The sequence below is a fragment of the Rhinolophus hipposideros genome, assembly GCF_964194185.1.
Source record: "Rhinolophus hipposideros genome assembly, chromosome: 21".
In the NCBI taxonomy this organism is placed as follows: Eukaryota; Metazoa; Chordata; class Mammalia; order Chiroptera; family Rhinolophidae; genus Rhinolophus; species Rhinolophus hipposideros.
In genome coordinates this window covers 44581795-44601602 of record NC_138067.1, presented here as the reverse complement: position 1 = coordinate 44601602, position 19808 = coordinate 44581795, and the positions used below count along the sequence as shown (strand labels likewise).

Here is a 19808-nt window from a genome sequence, read left to right as displayed (position 1 = left end):
CGATTCCCACATGGGCCAGTGAGCTGCGCCCTCCACAACTAGAGTGAAAACAACGGCTTGACTTGGAGCTGATGGGTCCTGAAAAAACACACTGTTCCCCAATATTCCCCAATAAAAAATTTTTTTTAATTAATGAAATAATGGAAACATAGGTCTCTCTTTGGAAATCCCATACCTCTGTTGTCTGCCTGGCAAACTCTTAACTTCCAAACTCTGAACTTCCTATAAGACCTCTTAAGGAACCACCTCTAGCAGGAAGTCTTCCCTGATACCCCTCAGCCTCCAAGCGAGGTCAGTAGTCCCATCTAAGTTCTCATAGTGTCTTGTGCTTCTTCCATTTTCATTTGTATCTGTGTATTGGGATAGTCCGTCTCCTCCATCAGACTAGGATGTCCTTAGGGGCAGAAACCTGAAATGATCCATCTCCAGGTCCCCAGAATCACCCAAGAGGATCTGGATTTCTGGAAGACTCAGAAAATATTTATAAATAAATATACAAATGAAAATATGTTTGTCTCCATCTGCCTAGCCCCTACTTATGCTTTAAAACCCCAGCCAAACGTCTTTTCTTCCAAATTCCAAATGCCTTCTTGTGACTTTTGCAAATAATTCTCTCTCTCTCTCTCTCTCTCTCTCTCTCTCTCTCTCTCTCTCTCTCTCTCTCTCTCTCTCTCTCTCTCCTGGGCCCGCCCAGGATACTTCTATTATCACACATGCCACCCTACATATAATGTGACAGTGTAGTTCCATGTCATGTCTGTTTCCCTACAAAATTCTGCAGGACAAAGGCCCCACATAAGTTCATCTCTGGATTCAGCCCTTGAGAAACCTCAGAAATGCAAGTGCCTCCCTTCTGTGAGAACTCCTATTCATCCTGCAAAACCCAACTCAAACATTCCCTTTTCCTATGTCTGTTGAATAAGAGGACTGAAGGTTATGGTCCCAGGTCAGTGGGGATCTGGGCTAACGGGGTGACTGGATTGTGCTCACCTGCAGTAGTAGCTTACGGTAGCGGTCATTGAGCAGTTCTGCATTACTCTGCTCTTCCTCTAGCTCCTCTTCCATTTGCCCCAGGCGCCCCTCCAGCTGACGCTTCTCCTCCAGAATGGCTGTCCTAGGAAGAACCCGACCACGGGGATGTGAGAGGGCAGGAGGGCCAGAGGAGGAGGCCCTGCTCCACATAACCATGCGCCACTCACTTGCTAAGGCTGCTGTTGGCCACTTCGTCGGCCATCTCGTCTCGTTCCTGCTGGGCCTGCCGCCTGGCACGGTCTGAGGCAGCCAGTTCCTGCAAGGACAGAGGGGGTAATCAGTAGAGGCTGTGGGAGGCCGTCTGGGCATCGGTCTCCTTGCCTCTCACATTTCAAGTCTCTTGGCCATTGTTTTTTTCACTGCAGATGAACATGCAGTCCCTGGGTAACCTTGGCATGAACTTCGATCTACAGGCAGATGTTTCCTAAGTCTGTCTCAGGAGAGCCTGCCCCAGGCTCCTCACCCTCAGCACCTCTACACTGAGCTCAAGCATTTCCTCTCAAGCCTGCTCCTCCTCCATGTTTCCCCAGCCACCAGGCCAGACCCTCAGGTCTCTCCTCGCCTCCCTTTCCCCCGTACTACCCACAGCCCTGCCATCCTGCCCCTTCACTCTCTCTGCCTTGTTCCTCCTCTGTGTCCCCATAGCCCTGGCTCAGGACTGGTCCTCTCTCCCGAGCCTACCTGCTTCCAGTTTCTGCCACTCCAGTCCATCCTCCGTAAGGCCCAAAGCAGACCCTGCCCCTCTCTTGCTCAGAACCCTCCCAGGGATCCCTAATGCGCCCTGGCCCAGTGTGATTGCCCTCCTACACTCCCAGCCTCCCCTCCCGCCCACCCTCACCCTCACCCCCAGCCTCCCATCCCAGGCCTACACCCATCCTGCTTCACCTCCTGCAGCCGCAGCACCTCCGCCTCCAGTCCCTTAAGGCGCTTGTCACTCTCCCGGTTCTGGGCAAAGATCTCCTCCCGAGAGTTGCGTGACTCCTCCACCTCCCGCCACAGCTCCTTCATCTGGGCCTGGACAGAAAGGAGCGAGTGGGCAGGCTCAGCCTGGTCATGACTCATGGGGAACTCCCTACCCTTGCAGAAGCACTGCGGGGGGGGGGCGCCTTGTCTCCCCCAGAGTCCTGCAGACCTGGGCTTCCCCACCAGCCCACAGCAGAACTGACTGCCCTGCCCTCAACTGAACTGACCTTGGGCCAGCCCCCTCCCCCTGTCTGGGTCTCAGCTGCTTCCTTTTTAAAACAGAAACACTTTAAAATTAAAGTAAGCCTAAAATGGGTATAGTATTTGGACTCTGCAGCAAACTTACCTTGGGCCAGGCCTGTTATATACACATACCGACTCTTTAAATCCTCACAACTGCAGTTGGGGGTACTATTTTCCTACAACCCCCCCTTTACAGTTGGAGAAACTGAGGCACAGAGAGTTTTGCAACATGGCCAGGGTGGTACGTGGCAGAGCCAGGATGTGAATCCAGGCCATCGGGCCTCTGAGTTTACTCTTCTAGCCACTTTGCTACTAGGCCACACTACTTCTGAGAGAGTATAAAGATCCCAGTATAAGGGTTTTCTCCTCAATGGTGCTTAAAATAAAACTAAAACACAAACTAAATGTCCACCGCCATTTAAAAGACCCCACTCCATATCTTTACAATGGAGTAGTGTGTCACTGTTAATAGCCATAGTGAGGACAGCAGGGGACTTGAGAGCAGTAGGACAATTATCATTACTGCTGTTAGTGTTATTTGCTTAATAATAATAATAGCTTTTCAGGGTAGGGGTTTTCTCTCAGAGATGACATGGTTGGCAATTTTCACTTTTTGTGAGGGATCTTTCTATACCAGCGCTACCCAAGAGAAATATACTGTGAGGACAAATGCTTTTCTAGTAGCCATATTAAAAAGGTAAAAAGAAACAGGCGAAATTAGTTTGAACACTATATTCTATTTCGCCTAATCTATCTAAAATTATTTCCATTTATGATCAATATAAAAATTATTGAGATAGTTTATAGTTTTTTGGACTAAGTCTTCAGAATCCAGTATGTAATTAGGATTTTGGACCTACCACCTGATAGACGCCCAACAGCCAGCCACACGGGGCCGGAACCCACTGCATCGGACAGCCCAGTTCTATACTTACCAAAAAAAAAAAAAATCGACTTGATTTTTTAGAGCCGTTTTAGGTTCACAGCAATAGTGGCCAGAAGGTACAGAGGTTTCACATATAGCCCCTGCCCCCCCATCATAGCCTCCCCCATCACCCCCACCCCCCACCAGAGTGGGACATTTGTTTACAATCGATGGACCTACCTTGTTCTATCATTATCACCAAAACATACATATGTACACACACACACACATATATATATTTTTTCACACATATATACTTTTACACAACCAGTCTCCTCACCCTCATCACCTCTTCACTGAGCTCAGCGTTTCCCTTCGAACCTGCTCCTCCTCCAGCTTCCCCTGGTCACTGGGCCAGAGCCCCAGGGGAAAAAAAAACCCTAAACTATTTCTATTTCAAAAATTAAATAAAATGAGGGAATTGAACTTAAAAATTAGCATTTTAAATAAAGGCAATAAAAACAATAAAAGAACCAAGTGAGCCTTTGGGACCTGGAAGTTTGTAAGGATGGTTCCTAATCCGGAAGTGCTGGTCTTCAGGTGGAGGGAGGGGTCCAAGCTGATGTCTGGCCTGGATCTGTGATGCGGCCCCCCCCCCTTCAGCCTCGCCCCCCGGCCGGTTTAAGCTCCGCCCCTCACCTGCATCTTGCGAAGCTGCTTCACCGCCTCCTCCTTGCCCTGCCCTGCGGCAGAGGTCTGGGCCTTCAGCTCCTCCAGCTCGGCCTCCAGCTTCTTGCGGGCTGCTACCGCCAGGGCACGCTGCTTGCGTTCCTCATCCCGCTCCACCTCTGCATCCCGCAGCTGGAGGTTGTGGGGGGAGGCCGGGGGAGGCCAGGAGAGGCGGGCTCAGGGCACAGGAGGCCCAGGTTCCCTCTACTGCCAGTGACATAGATGTGTAACCTCCAGCTCCTGCCCCTGCCTCTCCACCCCAAACCCTCCTCTCCGTTCCGGTGCCCCAGCCTCCACTCTCCACCTCCCTCCTCCAACCCATTTCCAGCAGGGCTCCAGAGGGTCTCTGTATACTCAGAGCTGCCCCTGCTCCTCCCCTGCTCAGCAATCACGTAGTAGAGGGCCTCACCCTCAGCAGACCACGGGACTGAATCAGTAATGAATGAATGGTGCACAGAAGGAGAGCGTGATGGTACACATGAGAAGGCGGGTGAAAGAGTCAATGAATGAGGTTGTGCAGGAAGGGGGTGTGGACCCGCTGGTCAGTGAGTGTGTGGGTAGGTTGGGAGTGCACTGGGCTAAGGTTTGGGGAGTGGTTGGGATGCGGAGAGGTGGTTGCTTGGTAGGTTAGGTGGATGGAGAAACTGGACTCAGTTCGTTGTGTAGAACTGTTTGTTGGTGATTGAGTGGTGGGTGGATGAATGGTTTGGTGGATGGAGAGTGTCTGGGTATGTCAGTGGGGAATGTTGGATCTGTGTGGAGGTTCATGGGTTAGGTGGAGAATGGGTTGGGGAACAGGGGGCTGGTGGACTAGCAGACAGCACTTGGGTATAAACGATGGGGAGCAGGTGGGTGGGTGAGACTTCAAGCCCCTTTTGCTGCCCATAAGCCTCAGGGCACAGCCAGCTGGCTGGGTACCCTGCAGCCTCCCCCGTAGCCTGCTGGTACCTGCTTGGCCAACTGCCTCCGTCTCTCCTCACCAGCCTCGTCTCGGCCCTGTAGGTCACGCTCGTGCTGCGTCTTGAGAGCCTGCACAGTCACTTCCAGGCGCAGCTTGGTGTCCTCGGCTGCTGTCAGCTCATCCTCCAGCTCTGTCATCTGTGTTCGAAGGTCGCTGGCTGCCTGTTCTGCCACCCGGCGGGCTCGTTCCAGCTCATGTACCTGGTGGGGAGGGAGAGTGAGTCCTGGACACTGAGGGAGGCCAGGGTCCTAGATCTATCCTAGGGTAGAATGAGGGGACCCCAAGTCTACATGACCGTCCTAGTTCATTCGTTCATTCACTTATTCGAAACTTCCTGGGCACCTACTTACTATGTCTCATTCTGAGTCATCCTAAAACATACTTTATTAATAACCTATGCATGACAATTCTATAGCTGAAGCTCTTGAAAATCTAATTCAAGTGTTTGTTAGGTCAACTGACTCTCACTCGTGGTGAATAATGTCCTTATGAGTTTTGTGATTTTGGATTGTGAGTTCACTTCACTGGGACTTCATCTTTGGGAATCCAGGGTGGAAAGGTGTTGAAGACATGCAACTTCAGCGCTGTCAGTGTTGGTTTCTGCCAGACTCCCCAAGATATCACCAACCCACTATCCCCTTCTATTTTTTTCTCAGCTTGGGAGTTTCCCAGACCTTTCAGGGAGGTGTAAATTAAAATCCCAAACGCCCTATGAAAGCAAATCTGGGCTTACGAATTCTCGGAGACCCACCTCGCACCTCTCCTTAATTGTCACCTTCTCAGAGAAGCGTTTCTTGACCTGTCAGGGCCTCCCTGTTACCCGTGCTGTAGGCACTGAGCCCTCTTCGACTCAGCCTTAGTCACAATGGTCATTTAACATGTGCTTAACAGTCCCCCACATTGGACTGTGAGTCCACAGGGCAGGGACTATGTCTGCGTATGACCACTGCCGATGACACTCACGGAAACGCTGCTCAGTCGTAAGTGTCTACTTTTAGCCCTTGGAAGGGGCCATTTGGTCTCCTTTACTATGTGGCACCTGCCAATCAATTTTGTTTACTTGCAGGAATCAAACTTTCTCCCATCAACATACCATTTCCCACAAAGGCCTTTGGAGTCACTATAAATAACTTGACAGTTTTCCCAAAGAAAAGGCCTTAGTAGTTTCAGTATGCGTTGGATTTTGGCTCCAGTATCCCTGGGGGTGCAGGCCAAGGGTACATCCTGAGGGTAGGGGTTCTCTTCAGGTCTGGCTAAATGCTCCAGCGGATCAATACCAAAGTGTGTGAAGAAAATAAAGCCCTCATCTGTCACACCCACAGGAGTACACAGTCTAACAATAAGGAGGGATGTTGGCAATGCGTCTGTCCAAGGACTCAGCTAAACACGTATTCTGTCAACGCCTCCAGTCATTAGTCAGGGTGACCTGTGTCCCTGGGCCTGTCCTGGCTGGTGCCCCACACGTGTATTTATTAAGTGAATGAAGGTAGGATGCAGGGCAGGCGTAGTGGACCTTTCCGAAGGCTGGGACACTGGCTGGGTGGGCAGGCCTGGGAACAGGTCTGGGGTAACCCTCACAGGCCCTGGAGGGGAAGACAGAGGCCTGATGGGGTTGGGGGTGGCAAGGTGGGGATCTCCTCACATTGTGTGTGTGAATGTGGTGTGTGTGTGGCATGTGTGCGTGCGTGCACATACTCATGTTTGGGGAGCGGTTCTCAGCCTGTATGTTGTGGTAAATTCTCTTCATGTTCTCTCTCTGAGTATTCAGACACACATGTGATGAGTGATTCTCATGCTCTACATGTACATGTGAACATGTATGTGTGTTTAACAGAAGACGCTTCTTACATTCCATATACATGCATGTGAACAAGTCTGTTTTGTGAGCAGCTTTCATGTTCTGTGTATGAACATGTGTGTCTGATGGAAGATTTTCCTCACACTCGGTGTCTGTGAACACGTATTTGGTTAGCAGCCCTGCTCCTGTTCTGTGCTTGTGCATGAACATGTGACTTGGATGGCTACTTCTCTTCGTGCTCTGTGTGAGACAGCAACACACGTGTGTGTATGTCTCTCTCCCAGCACCAAGTGTGCAGGCAGTTGTCACACAGGTGTCTCAGAGAGTGGGGGCTTCACTCACGCTCTTGCCAACGTCATCCTTGCTGCTCAGCAGTTCCTCCAGCTCTGCCCGCAGGGCCCGGTTCTGCCGCTCCAGCTCCTCACGTGCTTCCTGTTCCTCCTCCAGTGCCCGTGTCAGCGCCAGGGCCCGAGCCTCACGCTCCCGGCCCTCTGCCTCGACCCGCTCACGCTCCTCCACTGCCCGCAGCACGACTGCCTTTTCCTCGGCCAGGAGCTTCCGGGTGGAAAAAGATGGGGTGGGGGAAACAGATTAGCTGAAAGGAATGTACAAGGGCGTGGGGAAAAGGGAGCAGCCAAGCCAAGAACAGAGACAGACAGACAGAGGCAGACACAAGAGGGAGGTAGAGGGATTAAAGTCGCAACCATGTCCCAAACCAGCTTAATTCTTGAACGGATCAAAACTGATAGTCTCTCACTCTAGATACCCAACAGAGGCAAGGTGTTTCTTCTTCTTGGGGTAGTGGTAGAAAAAACATATACCTATATTTTTAAAATGTACTTCAACCAGGACTGTATTTTTTAAGATACAGTAATTAAAAACAATAAAACTCACAAGACATGCAAAAAAAGGAAGAGGGCAGCACTCAGTCAAAAGAGAAAAATCAACCTATGAAAACAGATCCACAGAAGACCAAGATATTATCACACCAGGACTATGATAAGAAAGTTTCCAAAACAAGATGAATACAATGGGTGAAGAGACAGGGTTATTCCAAGAGGGATTTGAAACTGTAATACAGAACCAAATAGAAATGTCAGAACTGGAAAATATGATATCTGAAATAAAAAAATTATTGGATGAAACTGAGAGCAGATTGGACACCAGAAGAGTCAGTAAAATTTAAAACAGATCAATACAAATGATCTAAATAGAGCAAAGAAAGAAAAAAAACATTGTAAAACAATTAACAAAGCTTTAATAACCCATGAGACAGCATCAGGCAGTTAAACATACATGTGTCAAGAGTCCCAGAGGAACTGGAAGAAAACCCAATGGGATCTATATAAAAATCTACTAGTACTAATAAGTGAATTCAGCTAGATTGTAGGATTCAAGATTAATATAAAAAAATTGATTTCATCTCTATATCCTAGCAGTCAGATATTGAAATAAAAACAATAGCATTTAAAATAGCATCAAAAATATGAAATGCTTAGAAATAAATCTGAAAAAGATGTAAAGATGTACACTAAAAATTACAAAACATTCCTGAGATAAATTACAGAAGACCTAAATAAATGGACATATATGCCATGTTCCGGGGCCATAAAACTCACTATCATTAAGATATCAATTCTCCCCAAATTGATCTACAGATTCAATGCAATACAAAATCAAAAGGATTTTTTTGGTGCAGAAATTGACAAATTGATTCTAAAATACATATGAAAATGCAAAGGGACTAAAAGAAGCAAAACAACCTAGGAAGAAGGAGAAACAAATTGGAGAACTTACATTACCTAATTTTCAATATGTATGCAAAAGCACATCAGTGGAGGGAGTCTTTCCAACAAATAGTGTCTGAACAATTAATAATCCTGTAAATAAGTCTCACTTAATGTTATTGATAAGTGACTTTACGCAAAAGACATGTAACAAAACAAATCTTATCAGAGGCTAATTGATATAAACAAGAATTGAGTTCCTAAACCATCTCATCAACATTATAATGAAACAACACTGAACGAAATGACATTATTTGAGGACCTGCTGTACATAAAAAATTAACTTGGAGCCATGAGAGTACCATTTAAAAAGTTAACTCAAAGTGGATCATAGACTTCAATATAAAACCTGAAACTAGAAAACTTCTAGGAAAAAACAGAGGAGGAAACCTTACATAACACCAAAAGCATAACCTATAAAATAACTAATTAATAAGTTGGACTTCATCAAAATTAAAAACTTCTGCTCTTTGAAAAACTATATTAAAAGAGTGAAAAGACAAGACATGGACTGAATGAAAATATTTACAAAACTATAGATCTGATAAAGAAATTGTATTCAGAATATGGAAAGAACTTTCAAAATTCAATAAGAAAAGAAATGACTCAATTTTTTTTTTTTTTTAAAGAAAAGGGCAAAAGATTTGAACAGACACTTCACCAAAGATGTATGGATGGCAAATAAGCACATGAGAAGATGTTCAACATCATAGTTCATTAGGGATATGTGAATTAAAACCACTACAACCTACTAAGAAGACTAAGGTTTTATTCATAATAGGCAAAAACCAGAAACAACTCAAATGATCATCAACAGATTAACGGATATATAAAATGTGGTTTATCTATACAGGAATAATACTGAACGGTAAAAAACGGAATAGATTATTGATACATGCAAAAACATGGATGAATCTCAAAATAATTATTCTGAGTGAAAGAAGCCAATAAAAAGAGATTTATATAAAAAACATATAAAATTCTAGGAAATAAAGAAAAAATTAAGCTCTATGATGAGGAAGTCCAAGTCACAGCAATCAGACAAGAAAAGGAAATAAAAGGCATCCAAATTGGAAAGGAAGAAATAAAAATTGTCATTATTTGCAGATGACATGATACTGTAGATAGAGAACCCTAAAGATTCCACCAAAAACCCCTATTAGAACTGATAAGTGAGTTCAGTAAAGTATCAGGATACAAAATTAATATTCAGAAATCAGTTGCATATTTATACACCAATAACATACTAGCAGAAAGAGAAATTAAGAAAACAATTCCATTTACAATTGCATCAAAAAATACCTAGGAATAAATTTAACCAAGGAAGTAAAAGACTTGTACTCAGAAAATTATAAGATGTTGAAAAAAGAAATTGTAGATACAAATAAATGGAAACATGTATCATGGATAGGAAGAATTACATCATTAAAATGTCCATACTACCCAAAGCAATCAACAGATTTAATGCAATCCATACCAAAATGTCAATGGCATTTTTCACAGAACTATAACAAATAATTCTAAAATTTATGTGGAACCACAAAATACCCTGAATAGCCCATGTAACCTTGAGAAAGAAGAACGAAGTTGGAAGTATCATGCTACCTGATATCAAACTATACTATAAGGCCACGGTAATCAAAACAGCATGGTACTGGCATAAACACAGACACATAGATCAATGGAACAGAATACAGAGCACAGAAATAAACCCACACTTATATGATCAGTTAATCTATGACAAAGGAGGCAAGAATATACAATAGGGGTAAAGGTAGTCTATTCAATAAGTGGTGTTGGGAAAACTGGATAGATACATGCAAAAAAATGAAATTAGACCACCTTCTCACACCATATATAAGAATAAACTCAAAACAGATTAAAGATTTAAATGTAAGACCCTGAAACCATAAAACTCCTAGAAGAAAACATAGGCATTAAACTCTCTGACATTGCTCTTAGTAATATTTTTTTCTGATATAGCTCCTCAGGCAAAGGAAATAAATAGAAAAAATAAACAAATGGGACTAACTCAAACTAAAAAGTTTTTGTACAGCAAAGGAAACCATCAACAAAATGCAAAGACAACCTATTGATTGGGAAAAGATATTCTCTAATGATACAGCCAATAGGGGGTTAATATCCAAAATTTATAAAGAACTCATACAACTTAACACACATACTCACAAAAAACCCCAATCCAATTAAAAATTGGCAGAGGATCGGAATAGATATTTCTCCAAAGAGGACATACAGATGGCCAACAGACATATGAAAAGATGCTGAATGTAACCAATCATCAGAGAAATGCAAATTAAAGCCACAATAAGATACCACCTCACACCTTTCAGAATGGCTACCATCAATAAATCAACAATGAGTGTGGCGAGGATGTGGAGAAAAGGGAACCCTCGTCATTGTTGGTGGGATTGCAAATTGGCGCAGCCCTATGGAAAACAGTATGGAGGTTCCTCAAAAAATTCAAAGCAAAAGTACCTTATGACCCAGTAATTCCACTTCTGGGTATTTTTCTGAAGAAACCCAAAACAATAATTCAAAAAGACATATGCTCTGCTATGTTACTGTAGCATTACTTATAATAGCCAAGATATGGAAGCAACCTAAGTGCCCATCAATAGACAACTGGATAAAGAAGATGTGGTCCATACATACAATGAAATATTACTTGACCATAAAAAAGAATGAATTCTTACCATTTGTGACAACATGAATGGACCTAATGGGTATTAAGCTAAGTGAAATAAGTCAGACAAAGACAAATGCCATATGATTTCACTTATATGTGGAATCTAAAGAACAAAATAAATGAACAAACAAAACAGAAACAGACTTGTAGATACAGAGAACTGATGGTTGGCAGAGGGAGATGGTTGGGGGACTGGGTAAAAAGGTGAAGGTATTAAGAAGTATAAATTGGCAGCTACAAAATAGTGACAGGGATGTAAAGTATAGCATAGGGAATATAATCATTAATATTGTAATAACTACGTATGGTTGCAGATGGGTACTAGGCTTATAGGGGGGATCACTTCATAAATTATATAAATGTCTAACCACTATGCTGTACACCTGAAACTAATATAAAGTAATACTGAATGTCAACTGTAATTGACAAATAAAAAGATCTATGAGTCTCAATGATCTATGGGACAGCATTAAGCAGTCAAACATAAATGTATTTGGAGTCCAAGAAGAAGGGGAAAGAGAGAAAATGAAGAAGAAAAATCTTTGAAGAAATAATGGCTGAAAATTTCCATGTCTGGTCAAAAACACCAACCCACAGCTATAGGAAGTTTGGCAATCCCAAAGCAGGATACATACAAACCCTCACAGCTGCACATATTATAGTCAAACTGCTAAAAACTAAAGATAAAGAGAAAAAAATTAAACCAGCTAGAAAAACACATTACATGACTCACAGGGACACAATGATTTCAATGACTGCTAACTTTTCATCTGAAACAATGGAGGCCAGAGATAATGGAATGATCTGTTCCAAGAGCTGAAAGAATAAAACCGTTGTTGACCTAGAATTCTATACCCAGTGAAAATATCTTTCAAAAGTGAAAGCGAATAATGATGCCTCCATTTTCTAGATGAAGAAAACGAGGCACAGAGAGGGTTGAGCAATTTTCCCAAGCCACACAGCCAGAAAGGGGCTAAGCTGAGATTCGAACCTCAGGGTTGCCTGATCTTAATGTTCTGGGGTTCTGTGATTTTTATTAGGTTTGTGCAAAAGTAACTGCAGTTTTTGCAATTATTTTTAACCTTTTAAACTGCAATACTTTTGCACCAACCTAATATTTCATCCTTGGATTGCCAGCTGTTTAATATTATCCCCATTTCCTAGATGGGCACACTGAGGCCGAAATGGGAAAAGCGGCTTGCCTGAGGCACACAGTGAGGCAGCAGGAGAAGTGAGACGTGTTATTTCATTTAATCCTCGTCAGTATCCTCTGGTGAACCTTCAGGACACGTTTGGGAGTAAAATGGTGCTATACTTATTCTGGGACAAGAGACATAAGCCAAGATGGATGAGCATCTTATTTTATACTCAGAGGGAAGAAACATCTCGCCCTAAGGTCCCCCAAGTTCGTAGTGGAGCTGTAACATCACACATCACTGATGGTCCACAATGACTGTGGGAAGGATGGATTAGCACCCTGATGTCCCATCAGGGGAACCCAAGGTGACCCACCTGGTCGAACTTGCGCTGCTTCTTCTCCAGCGTGCTCACAAGCTGCCGTTGCTGCTCCAGGTCCACGGTGGCATCGTCTAGTTCCTGTTGCAGCCGCCGGCGGCCCCTCTCCAGCCGCTCCACAATCTCCGTTTTTTCTGTCAGGCGCTGGGTCAGGGCCTCAGCCTCGCGGGCTGCCCGGCGTCGTGCTTCTTCCCCTGCCTCCAGTGCCCCTGCCTCCTCCTCCTGGCGCCGTCGCCACTCTGAGAGCTGGGGTGGGGGGCAGAGACAGGGGGCGGGTGGCAGTCATGTCTGCGACCAAGGTGTGAGTTGATAGCACCCCTTTTCTCAGATGCGACGGAGGCCTAAAGAGGGAAATGACCCGCTCCACGCGGCTCTTCTCTCCTTTGGAGTAGGACTGAGGTTGTGAGTTCTATGAACCCCAGCTCCTCCAGGAGATCAAAATTATTCTCACCGGGACCCAGAAGAAGAATTAGACTTGGGCTCTGCCCTGGGGAACCTTCAGTCTGATGGGGAAGACTGAGTGTCACAGCCAGGGTGATGGAGGCTAAGGTGTGGGAGTCATGGGAGTTCAGAGAAGAGGTTCAGAATCTGTTGAGAACATTCAAGGGAGACTTCCTAGAGGAGGCGGCATTTGAGATGGATCTTACAATATGCGTAGGAGTTTGCCAGTTGAAGAAGATATTTGCAGGCATGCATTCGACACTCACTCACTCAACAGGTACTTCTCAAGGCCCCCCACACATCAGGTTCTATGTTGGCCTATGTTGGGGACCAGATCTAACTCTGATAGGGTTCCACTTTAAAGGAGGCTCCCCATTTGGTGTGTATGGGGGAACTCATGGGCGGAGAGTGTTCCAGCCCAGGGTGATTAGAGTGAGGACAGGGGAGAAAGAAGTGTTGTGGGAGCTCATAAGGGGTGGTCAGGGACTCCCCACAACAGGAGAGGCTGATGCTAAGTTCTGAAGAATGAAAAGTGTTTCCCAATGAAGTGGGGAAAAAGAGGTGAGAGATGAACACAGCTAAAAACAAAGGAAGGAGCAGAGAATACAGGGCCTCTGACACTCGGGTAAGAGGCATGGAGTCTGTCCAGAGGACGCTAGGGAGCCATGCGAGGGCTGTGAGCAAGAGAAGGGCAGGGTCACCATTAGGGGTAGAAAGACCACATGGAGGGTGAGCTGGAAGGAGAGAGACTGGATGCAAGGCAGCTGAGATGAGGATCCAGGTGACAGAGGACGAGGCCTGAGCGAGGCTGGGGCTGTGTGGATGGAAAGTAGGCAATGAAACAAGGAGGAGGGGGCAGGAGGGAAGGGGCTCTGCACTGACAGGCCCTGGGGGCTGAGGGAGAGTCGGAGGTGAGACTGGAGCCCAGAAATCTGGCCTATGACTAGTTGGGCAATGGGGCCATCCTTAAGCTGGGAAACCTGGGAGGAGCAGGTTGGGGGATTAAGTGTCCCCTTGAGATCCCCCTCCAGGACTTCTCACCTGGACCTGGGCTGTCTGCAGCTCACGCCCTGCTCGCTCCCTGGCGGCTGCCTCCTCCTCCAGCTGCTCCCGCAGCCCTGCCACCTCAGCCTCCAAGGCTCGCACCCGGGACCCTAAGGCCAACTTGGCCCTGGTCTCCTCCTGCAGCAACTCCTGTAGACAGGGGAGAATGCACGTCAGGCATGGGCAGAGGGGCGGAAGGTGTGGGGCTGGGGGCTTGGTGCTGACGGTGGGCTGTAGTTACCTGGCTGTCGTGCAGCTGGGCCTCCGTGCTGCTCAGCTCTTTGCTCAGCCTGATGGCTCTGGACTCGGCCTCACTCAGTGCCCCAGACATGTTCTCAAGTTCAGCCTGTGGGGAAGGGGTACCTTCTAATGGCGGCTTCCACCCAGCAGACCCTATCGGTTCCTCTACCTCCCATCTCTACCGCACATGGCTTGTGGGAATGTAAAACGGTGCAGCTGCTGTGGAAAACAGTCCGGCAGGACCTCAAATGGTTAAACATAGAGTTACCATATTGCCTAGCAATTCTGCTCCTGGGTATATACCCAAGGGAAGTGCAATACATGTCTATGCAAAAAACATGTACAGGAGTTTTCCTAGCAGCAAGATTCATGTCAGCAGAAAAGGAGAAACACCCAAATGTCCATCAGCTGATGAATGGGTAAACAAAATGTGCCTAGGAAATATTCTAAGCACTTTACAACTATCGGTTCACTAGATTCACCCACCAACCTAATGAGGTAGTTATTATTCCCAGTTTTCATAAAGGAAAGCTGAGGCACGGAGAGATAAGGAAATGTGCCTAAGATCACGGCTACAAGTGATAGAACTGAGATTTGAGCCCAGGTAGAATGGCTCTAGAGCTGTGCTGTCCACTATGGTAGCCCCCCCACATGTGGCTATTTAAATTTAAACTAAAATCAAATAAAGTAAAAATCCAGTTCCTCAAATGTACTTGTCACATTTCGAGTGCTCACTAGCCAAGTAGATAGTACTAATACAGAACTTTTACAACACTAAAGAAACTTCTACTGTATAGTGCTGCCTAGAACTCCTGCTATCGGCCACCAAACTCTACTTTTGATTTATTTTTGTAATATGTAAAGTGCTTACTTACTACAGTGACCACTACATAGCATGGTTCCATTTGGGGCAGACCGTAGCTATTCCCCCAAATCCATTCTCCCCTGGTCCCACTGTGACAGGCTATTTACTACACCATGGCTGCCAGCTAGAAACTACATTTCCTATCCTACCTTGCAGTTAGCTGTGGTCATGTGATTATGTTATGGCCAATGGATTGCAATCAAAGTGATATATGCAAATTCTGTTCCTTTCTAAATTAGAGCACAATGTGCCTATAATCCAGATTGCACTCTGAAAATGAAGCTGTGCAGCAACAAGATGAAAAAATCTGGGTCTTGAGTGACGTCATGGAACATAGTGTCTGGCCAGCCTCGACTACTTGAGTCTGTTTCTTGAGAGGGAAAGGCAGGTGTCTTTTATTTAAGCTGATTAATTCTGGGTCTATTTGCTATAGCAGCCTAACATTTACCCTGTGTCTCTGTTCATCTGGAAATTAAAAACTGTAAATGTGTTTTCCCCCACAGAGGTTGGAGAATTAAAAGTCATTCTTCCCTCCGTTCTTTTTTGCTTATTTGTATTCTCAATAATGAACAGATATTAGTCATTTCATTAAGACACAATACAATTAAATTTGAAAACCCACTGTTCTCCTAATAGTCACAGAATGATATTGTCCAGGCATTCACACCAGGCGTTTCTAATCAGACCATAGATTATTGAAGGCCAAAAGAGAAAAGAATGGAGGGTGAGGGCTGTGGCAGGGTTAAGAGCTACAGGGTCAGGCAGGCCTGGGTTTGGGTTTTGGCTCTCAGTGACCTTAAACAATCAACTTCACCTCCCTGGGCCTCAGTTTCCTCATGTGTAAAGTGGGAACAATATTAGCACTTTCCTTAAAGGATAGAGTCAGGAAGATTTAGTGAAATATATAGGATGCTTTTCGTACATAATAACCGCTTACCAAATACCGTGTTTGCTTGAAAATAAGACCTAGCCGGACAATCAGCTCTAATGAGTCTTTTGGAGCAAAAATTAATATGACCCGGTCTTATGTTACTATAATATGTAACATAAGACCGGATCTTATATTAATTTTCGCATTAGAGCTGATTGTCCGGCTAGGTCTTATTTTCGGGGAAACGCAGTACTAACTATTCATGCCTGATTATGTTGGATAAGTTGGGAGGGGCAATGGGGTTGATGTGGACCAAACAGAAACCCAGAGAGGGCAGGTATCTCACCCAAGGTCACGCAGCGGAGGTCACTACTGCCCTGGCCACCCCACTCACCTGGGCTCGCTGCAGCTTCTCGGCAACCTCTGCTCGTGCCCGCTCCCCATCACCAGCCCGGCCCTGCACCTCCTGCAGCTGTGACTCCAGGCGGCGCCTCCGCTGCTCACCCTCCTGACGTGTGGTCTGCAGGTTACTCAGCTCCACCCGTAGCTCAGACACCTCTGTCTCTAGAGCCAACCGAGTCTTCTCCCATACACCTTTGCCCTGGCAGGAGGGAGACAAATAAAGATTTATGATTCCCTCCACCAACTAGGCCTGGCACACTCCTGTCTCAGGGCTTTTGCACTGTCTATTCCCCCTGGAATTCCTCACCATTCCTTAAACACCCAGGTACTTTACTGCCTCGGGGCCTTTGTACTCTCTGTTCCTTCTGTCTGGAATACACTTCGCCCTGATGCCAAGAAGGTTCACTCCTCACCTCCCTCCGTTTTTCACTCAGATGTCACCTTTTCACAGAATCCTCCATGGCCTCCAGTTAAAATCACAAACCCCCCACTTAGCACTCTGATCCCCCTTTCCTGATCATTTTCCCATAGCATTATTACCCAATATCTATTATGAATGTGTATTATATTGTTTACTCTCTGCCTCTCCCATTAAAACATGAGCCCCATAGGGAAGGGAGCATGGGTGGTTGTGTTGACTGCTGGGGCCCCAGTATCATCCCTGGAACATAGTATGCACTGAATTCATGCTGAATGAAAGGTGGAATGAGGACAGGAACACACGAGGAAAGAACCCCAGACAGGTGGGCTGGCCTAGAACCGGCCAGAGGTACCTCCTCCAACCCAGCAACCTGCCGCGCCGCCATGGCCGCCCAACCCCCCACTCCTGCCCCAACCCACCCTCCGGGCCTGCTCCAGCTGCTCCGCCAACTCTCCCAGCGCTTGGCCGTGGCGCTGCCTCAGCTCCTGCACTGCTGCCTCATGAATGCGCGTCTCTTCCTCCAGAGCCTTCTTCAACTCTGTCACCTCCTGTTCTCTCTTGGACCTTTGTTGGAGGAGGGGGGCAGGAAATAAAATTCCAGAACAGAGGAAGGTAGGGGCTTTGGGGGAGCCCTCTTACAACAGTTATGCTGGTTTATTTTTTCTCTCCAAGGATGGGGACCTCACTCTATATTCCCCCAAGGGATCTGGACGGCGATGCTCTGTGAGAAGTGTGGCTTTGAGGGTAAACTCCTGCTCATCTTTCAAAACCCTATTCAAAAGGCCCCTTCCCAAGGACGCCTTCCTGGACTCTCTCATAGATGTGGTTTAGGGGTCTCCTCTTACCATGTTATGTTACTCCATGACAGCACGCTGTGTTCTGGACTGGGTCTGTTTTTTGTCCAAATCTGCCTCCTCTAGACCAGGAGTTTCGGGGGGCAATGCCTGGGTCTGACTCATCTCTGCCCCCAGCTGGCCTGGGCCATACCCAGAGCTGGTGCTCAATAAACAACTGAGTGACTCAACCTCTGTGCAGATGGAGAGTTCACACCCAAGTCCTTCTCCTCCTCCACCCACCCTGCATATGCCCAGGCTGTGCCAGTCCGGCCTCACCGGAGCTCCTGCTGCGCGTTGGTGGAGTCCAGAGTGTCCTCCAGCTCGCCCCGCAGCGCCTCCAGCTCCTCGCTCAGGTCCCGGCGCTGCTTCTCCGCCTTGGCCCTGGCCACACGCTCGGCCTCCAGGTCCTCCTGGGCCTCCGACAGGCCTGCTTGTGCCTCCCGCAGGGACTTGAGCAGCTGGGCCCGGGCTCCGCCCTCCTCCTCCACCCTGGGGGTGGACAACGACCACGGAGTTGGTACATCGGCAGGCAGGGGGCAGGGACAACTTCTGGGGGTGGACAGGCCAGACGTGGACGTTGAGGGGGTCAGACCCAATTTCAAACCCCAGCTCTGCCCTGGGTATGTGCGTCCAGTACTCAGAGCCTGTTTCCTTAGCTGCAAAGTGGGAATGACACTAACAGTAATCACAGGGACACTTATTAAGCTCCTGCCACGGGCAAACCCTCGACTTTATCATCTCACTTAATGCTCACACCAAATGAGGAAAATGAGGTACAGAGTGAGGACAGTACTTGCTCTGACCACATGGTCAGTGAGTGGCAGAGCTGACCTCAGAGTCCCGCCTTATAACCCCTACGGGGCATGGCCTCTTGCAAAGAGAAGCTGGATCAAGGGGTGGTGCTGACTGGGGATTAAGTCCTCAGGGAGCTGTGCAGACCAGGTTTGTAGCCCCTGCTGGGTCACCTGCCCTGGCAAGTGACAACCTCTCTGAATAGCAGGTCTGTGAGAGGACATAACACCCCACTTCACAGGGCTGCCGTGAGGATGGCAATAAAAATAATGAGTGTAAAAGGCTACATGCTGTATGATTCCTTTTGCATGAAATATCAAGAATAGTTAAGTCCCGTGTGGACAGAAAGCAGACTGGTGATGCTAGGGCCTGGGGGGAGGGGGAAATGCAGTGACTGCTTAATGGGTACCAGGCTTCTTTCTGGGGTGATGAAAACGTTCTGGAACTAGATGGAGGTGGTAGTTGCACAACATTGTGAATGTACCAAATGCCACTGAATTGTACACTTTAAAATGATTGATTTTATGTTCTGTGAATTTCATTTCAATGTAAAAAAAAATAACAAGAACAGATAAATAAAATAATAACAAGTAGTAACAGACACACCCAGAATTTACCTAGGGCTTAGGGTGTGCCAAGCATTTTATGAGGACTTTCTTATTTAATCTCCACACTAATCCTAGGAGTGACTTGTAAGGTCACTTCATTTTACAGATGAAGAAGCTGAGGCTAGAGAGGTGATAGCAGTTGGGTGAGGTCCAGTAGCCAGAAAGGGAAGGAGCCAGGATTTGAACTTGAGGGTACACACACACACACTCACACACACACACACACACACACACACACACACACACACAATGTACCAGAGATTCTAAGAGGCACATTTTTTCTATAATCAAGAGCATCTCAGATTGTATGAAGCACAATGGGTAAAAAGCATCTGAAATGCCCAGCACCATATCTGGTACAGTAATTGTGAATGACTGTGATTATAAGTGATCATGATTCCTAAGCCGGCTAGACCACTTATCAAATCACAGCCTATGTGGTGTTGGGAGGCTGAGTGGGGCGGGGATGGAGGGGAGAGGGGAAAAATCACATTTTCTTGCCCCAATTCCACACCCAGAACTATGTAAGTTACTAGACACCAGGACTTTGTTTCACTTTTCCCTTAACCAGGTGGGCTTAGACCTCTTGCTAGGGCCATTTTACACAAGGGGACACTGAGGCTCAGAAGGGGTATGTGGCACATGTGTGGGGGGGTGTGGCTTGGCACCCAGGAGGGTCTCGCTGGCG

At 46.5% G+C, this 19808-nt stretch overlaps 1 protein-coding gene across 10 annotated transcripts in view; it reads right to left on the bottom strand.

Moving 5' to 3' along the window:
- MYH14 (myosin heavy chain 14) overlaps positions 1-19808 on the bottom strand; it is an 83951-nt gene that overhangs the window by 12616 nt on the left and 51527 nt on the right. For all 10 annotated transcript variants that reach the window (XM_081031132.1, XM_081031136.1, XM_081031138.1 and 7 more), the window contains 12 exons: positions 17997-18209; positions 17304-17448; positions 16456-16662; positions 14327-14431; positions 14083-14235; positions 12598-12846; positions 6934-7146; positions 4781-4993; positions 3803-3964; positions 1918-2046; positions 1200-1288; positions 991-1114 (listed from right to left, as the gene is read on the bottom strand). In XM_081031132.1, the coding sequence (XP_080887258.1) occupies positions 991-1114; positions 1200-1288; positions 1918-2046; positions 3803-3964; positions 4781-4993; positions 6934-7146; positions 12598-12846; positions 14083-14235; positions 14327-14431; positions 16456-16662; positions 17304-17448; positions 17997-18209 (2002 nt within the window). The remainder of the gene's footprint in view (positions 1-990; positions 1115-1199; positions 1289-1917; positions 2047-3802; positions 3965-4780; positions 4994-6933; positions 7147-12597; positions 12847-14082; positions 14236-14326; positions 14432-16455; positions 16663-17303; positions 17449-17996; positions 18210-19808) is intronic.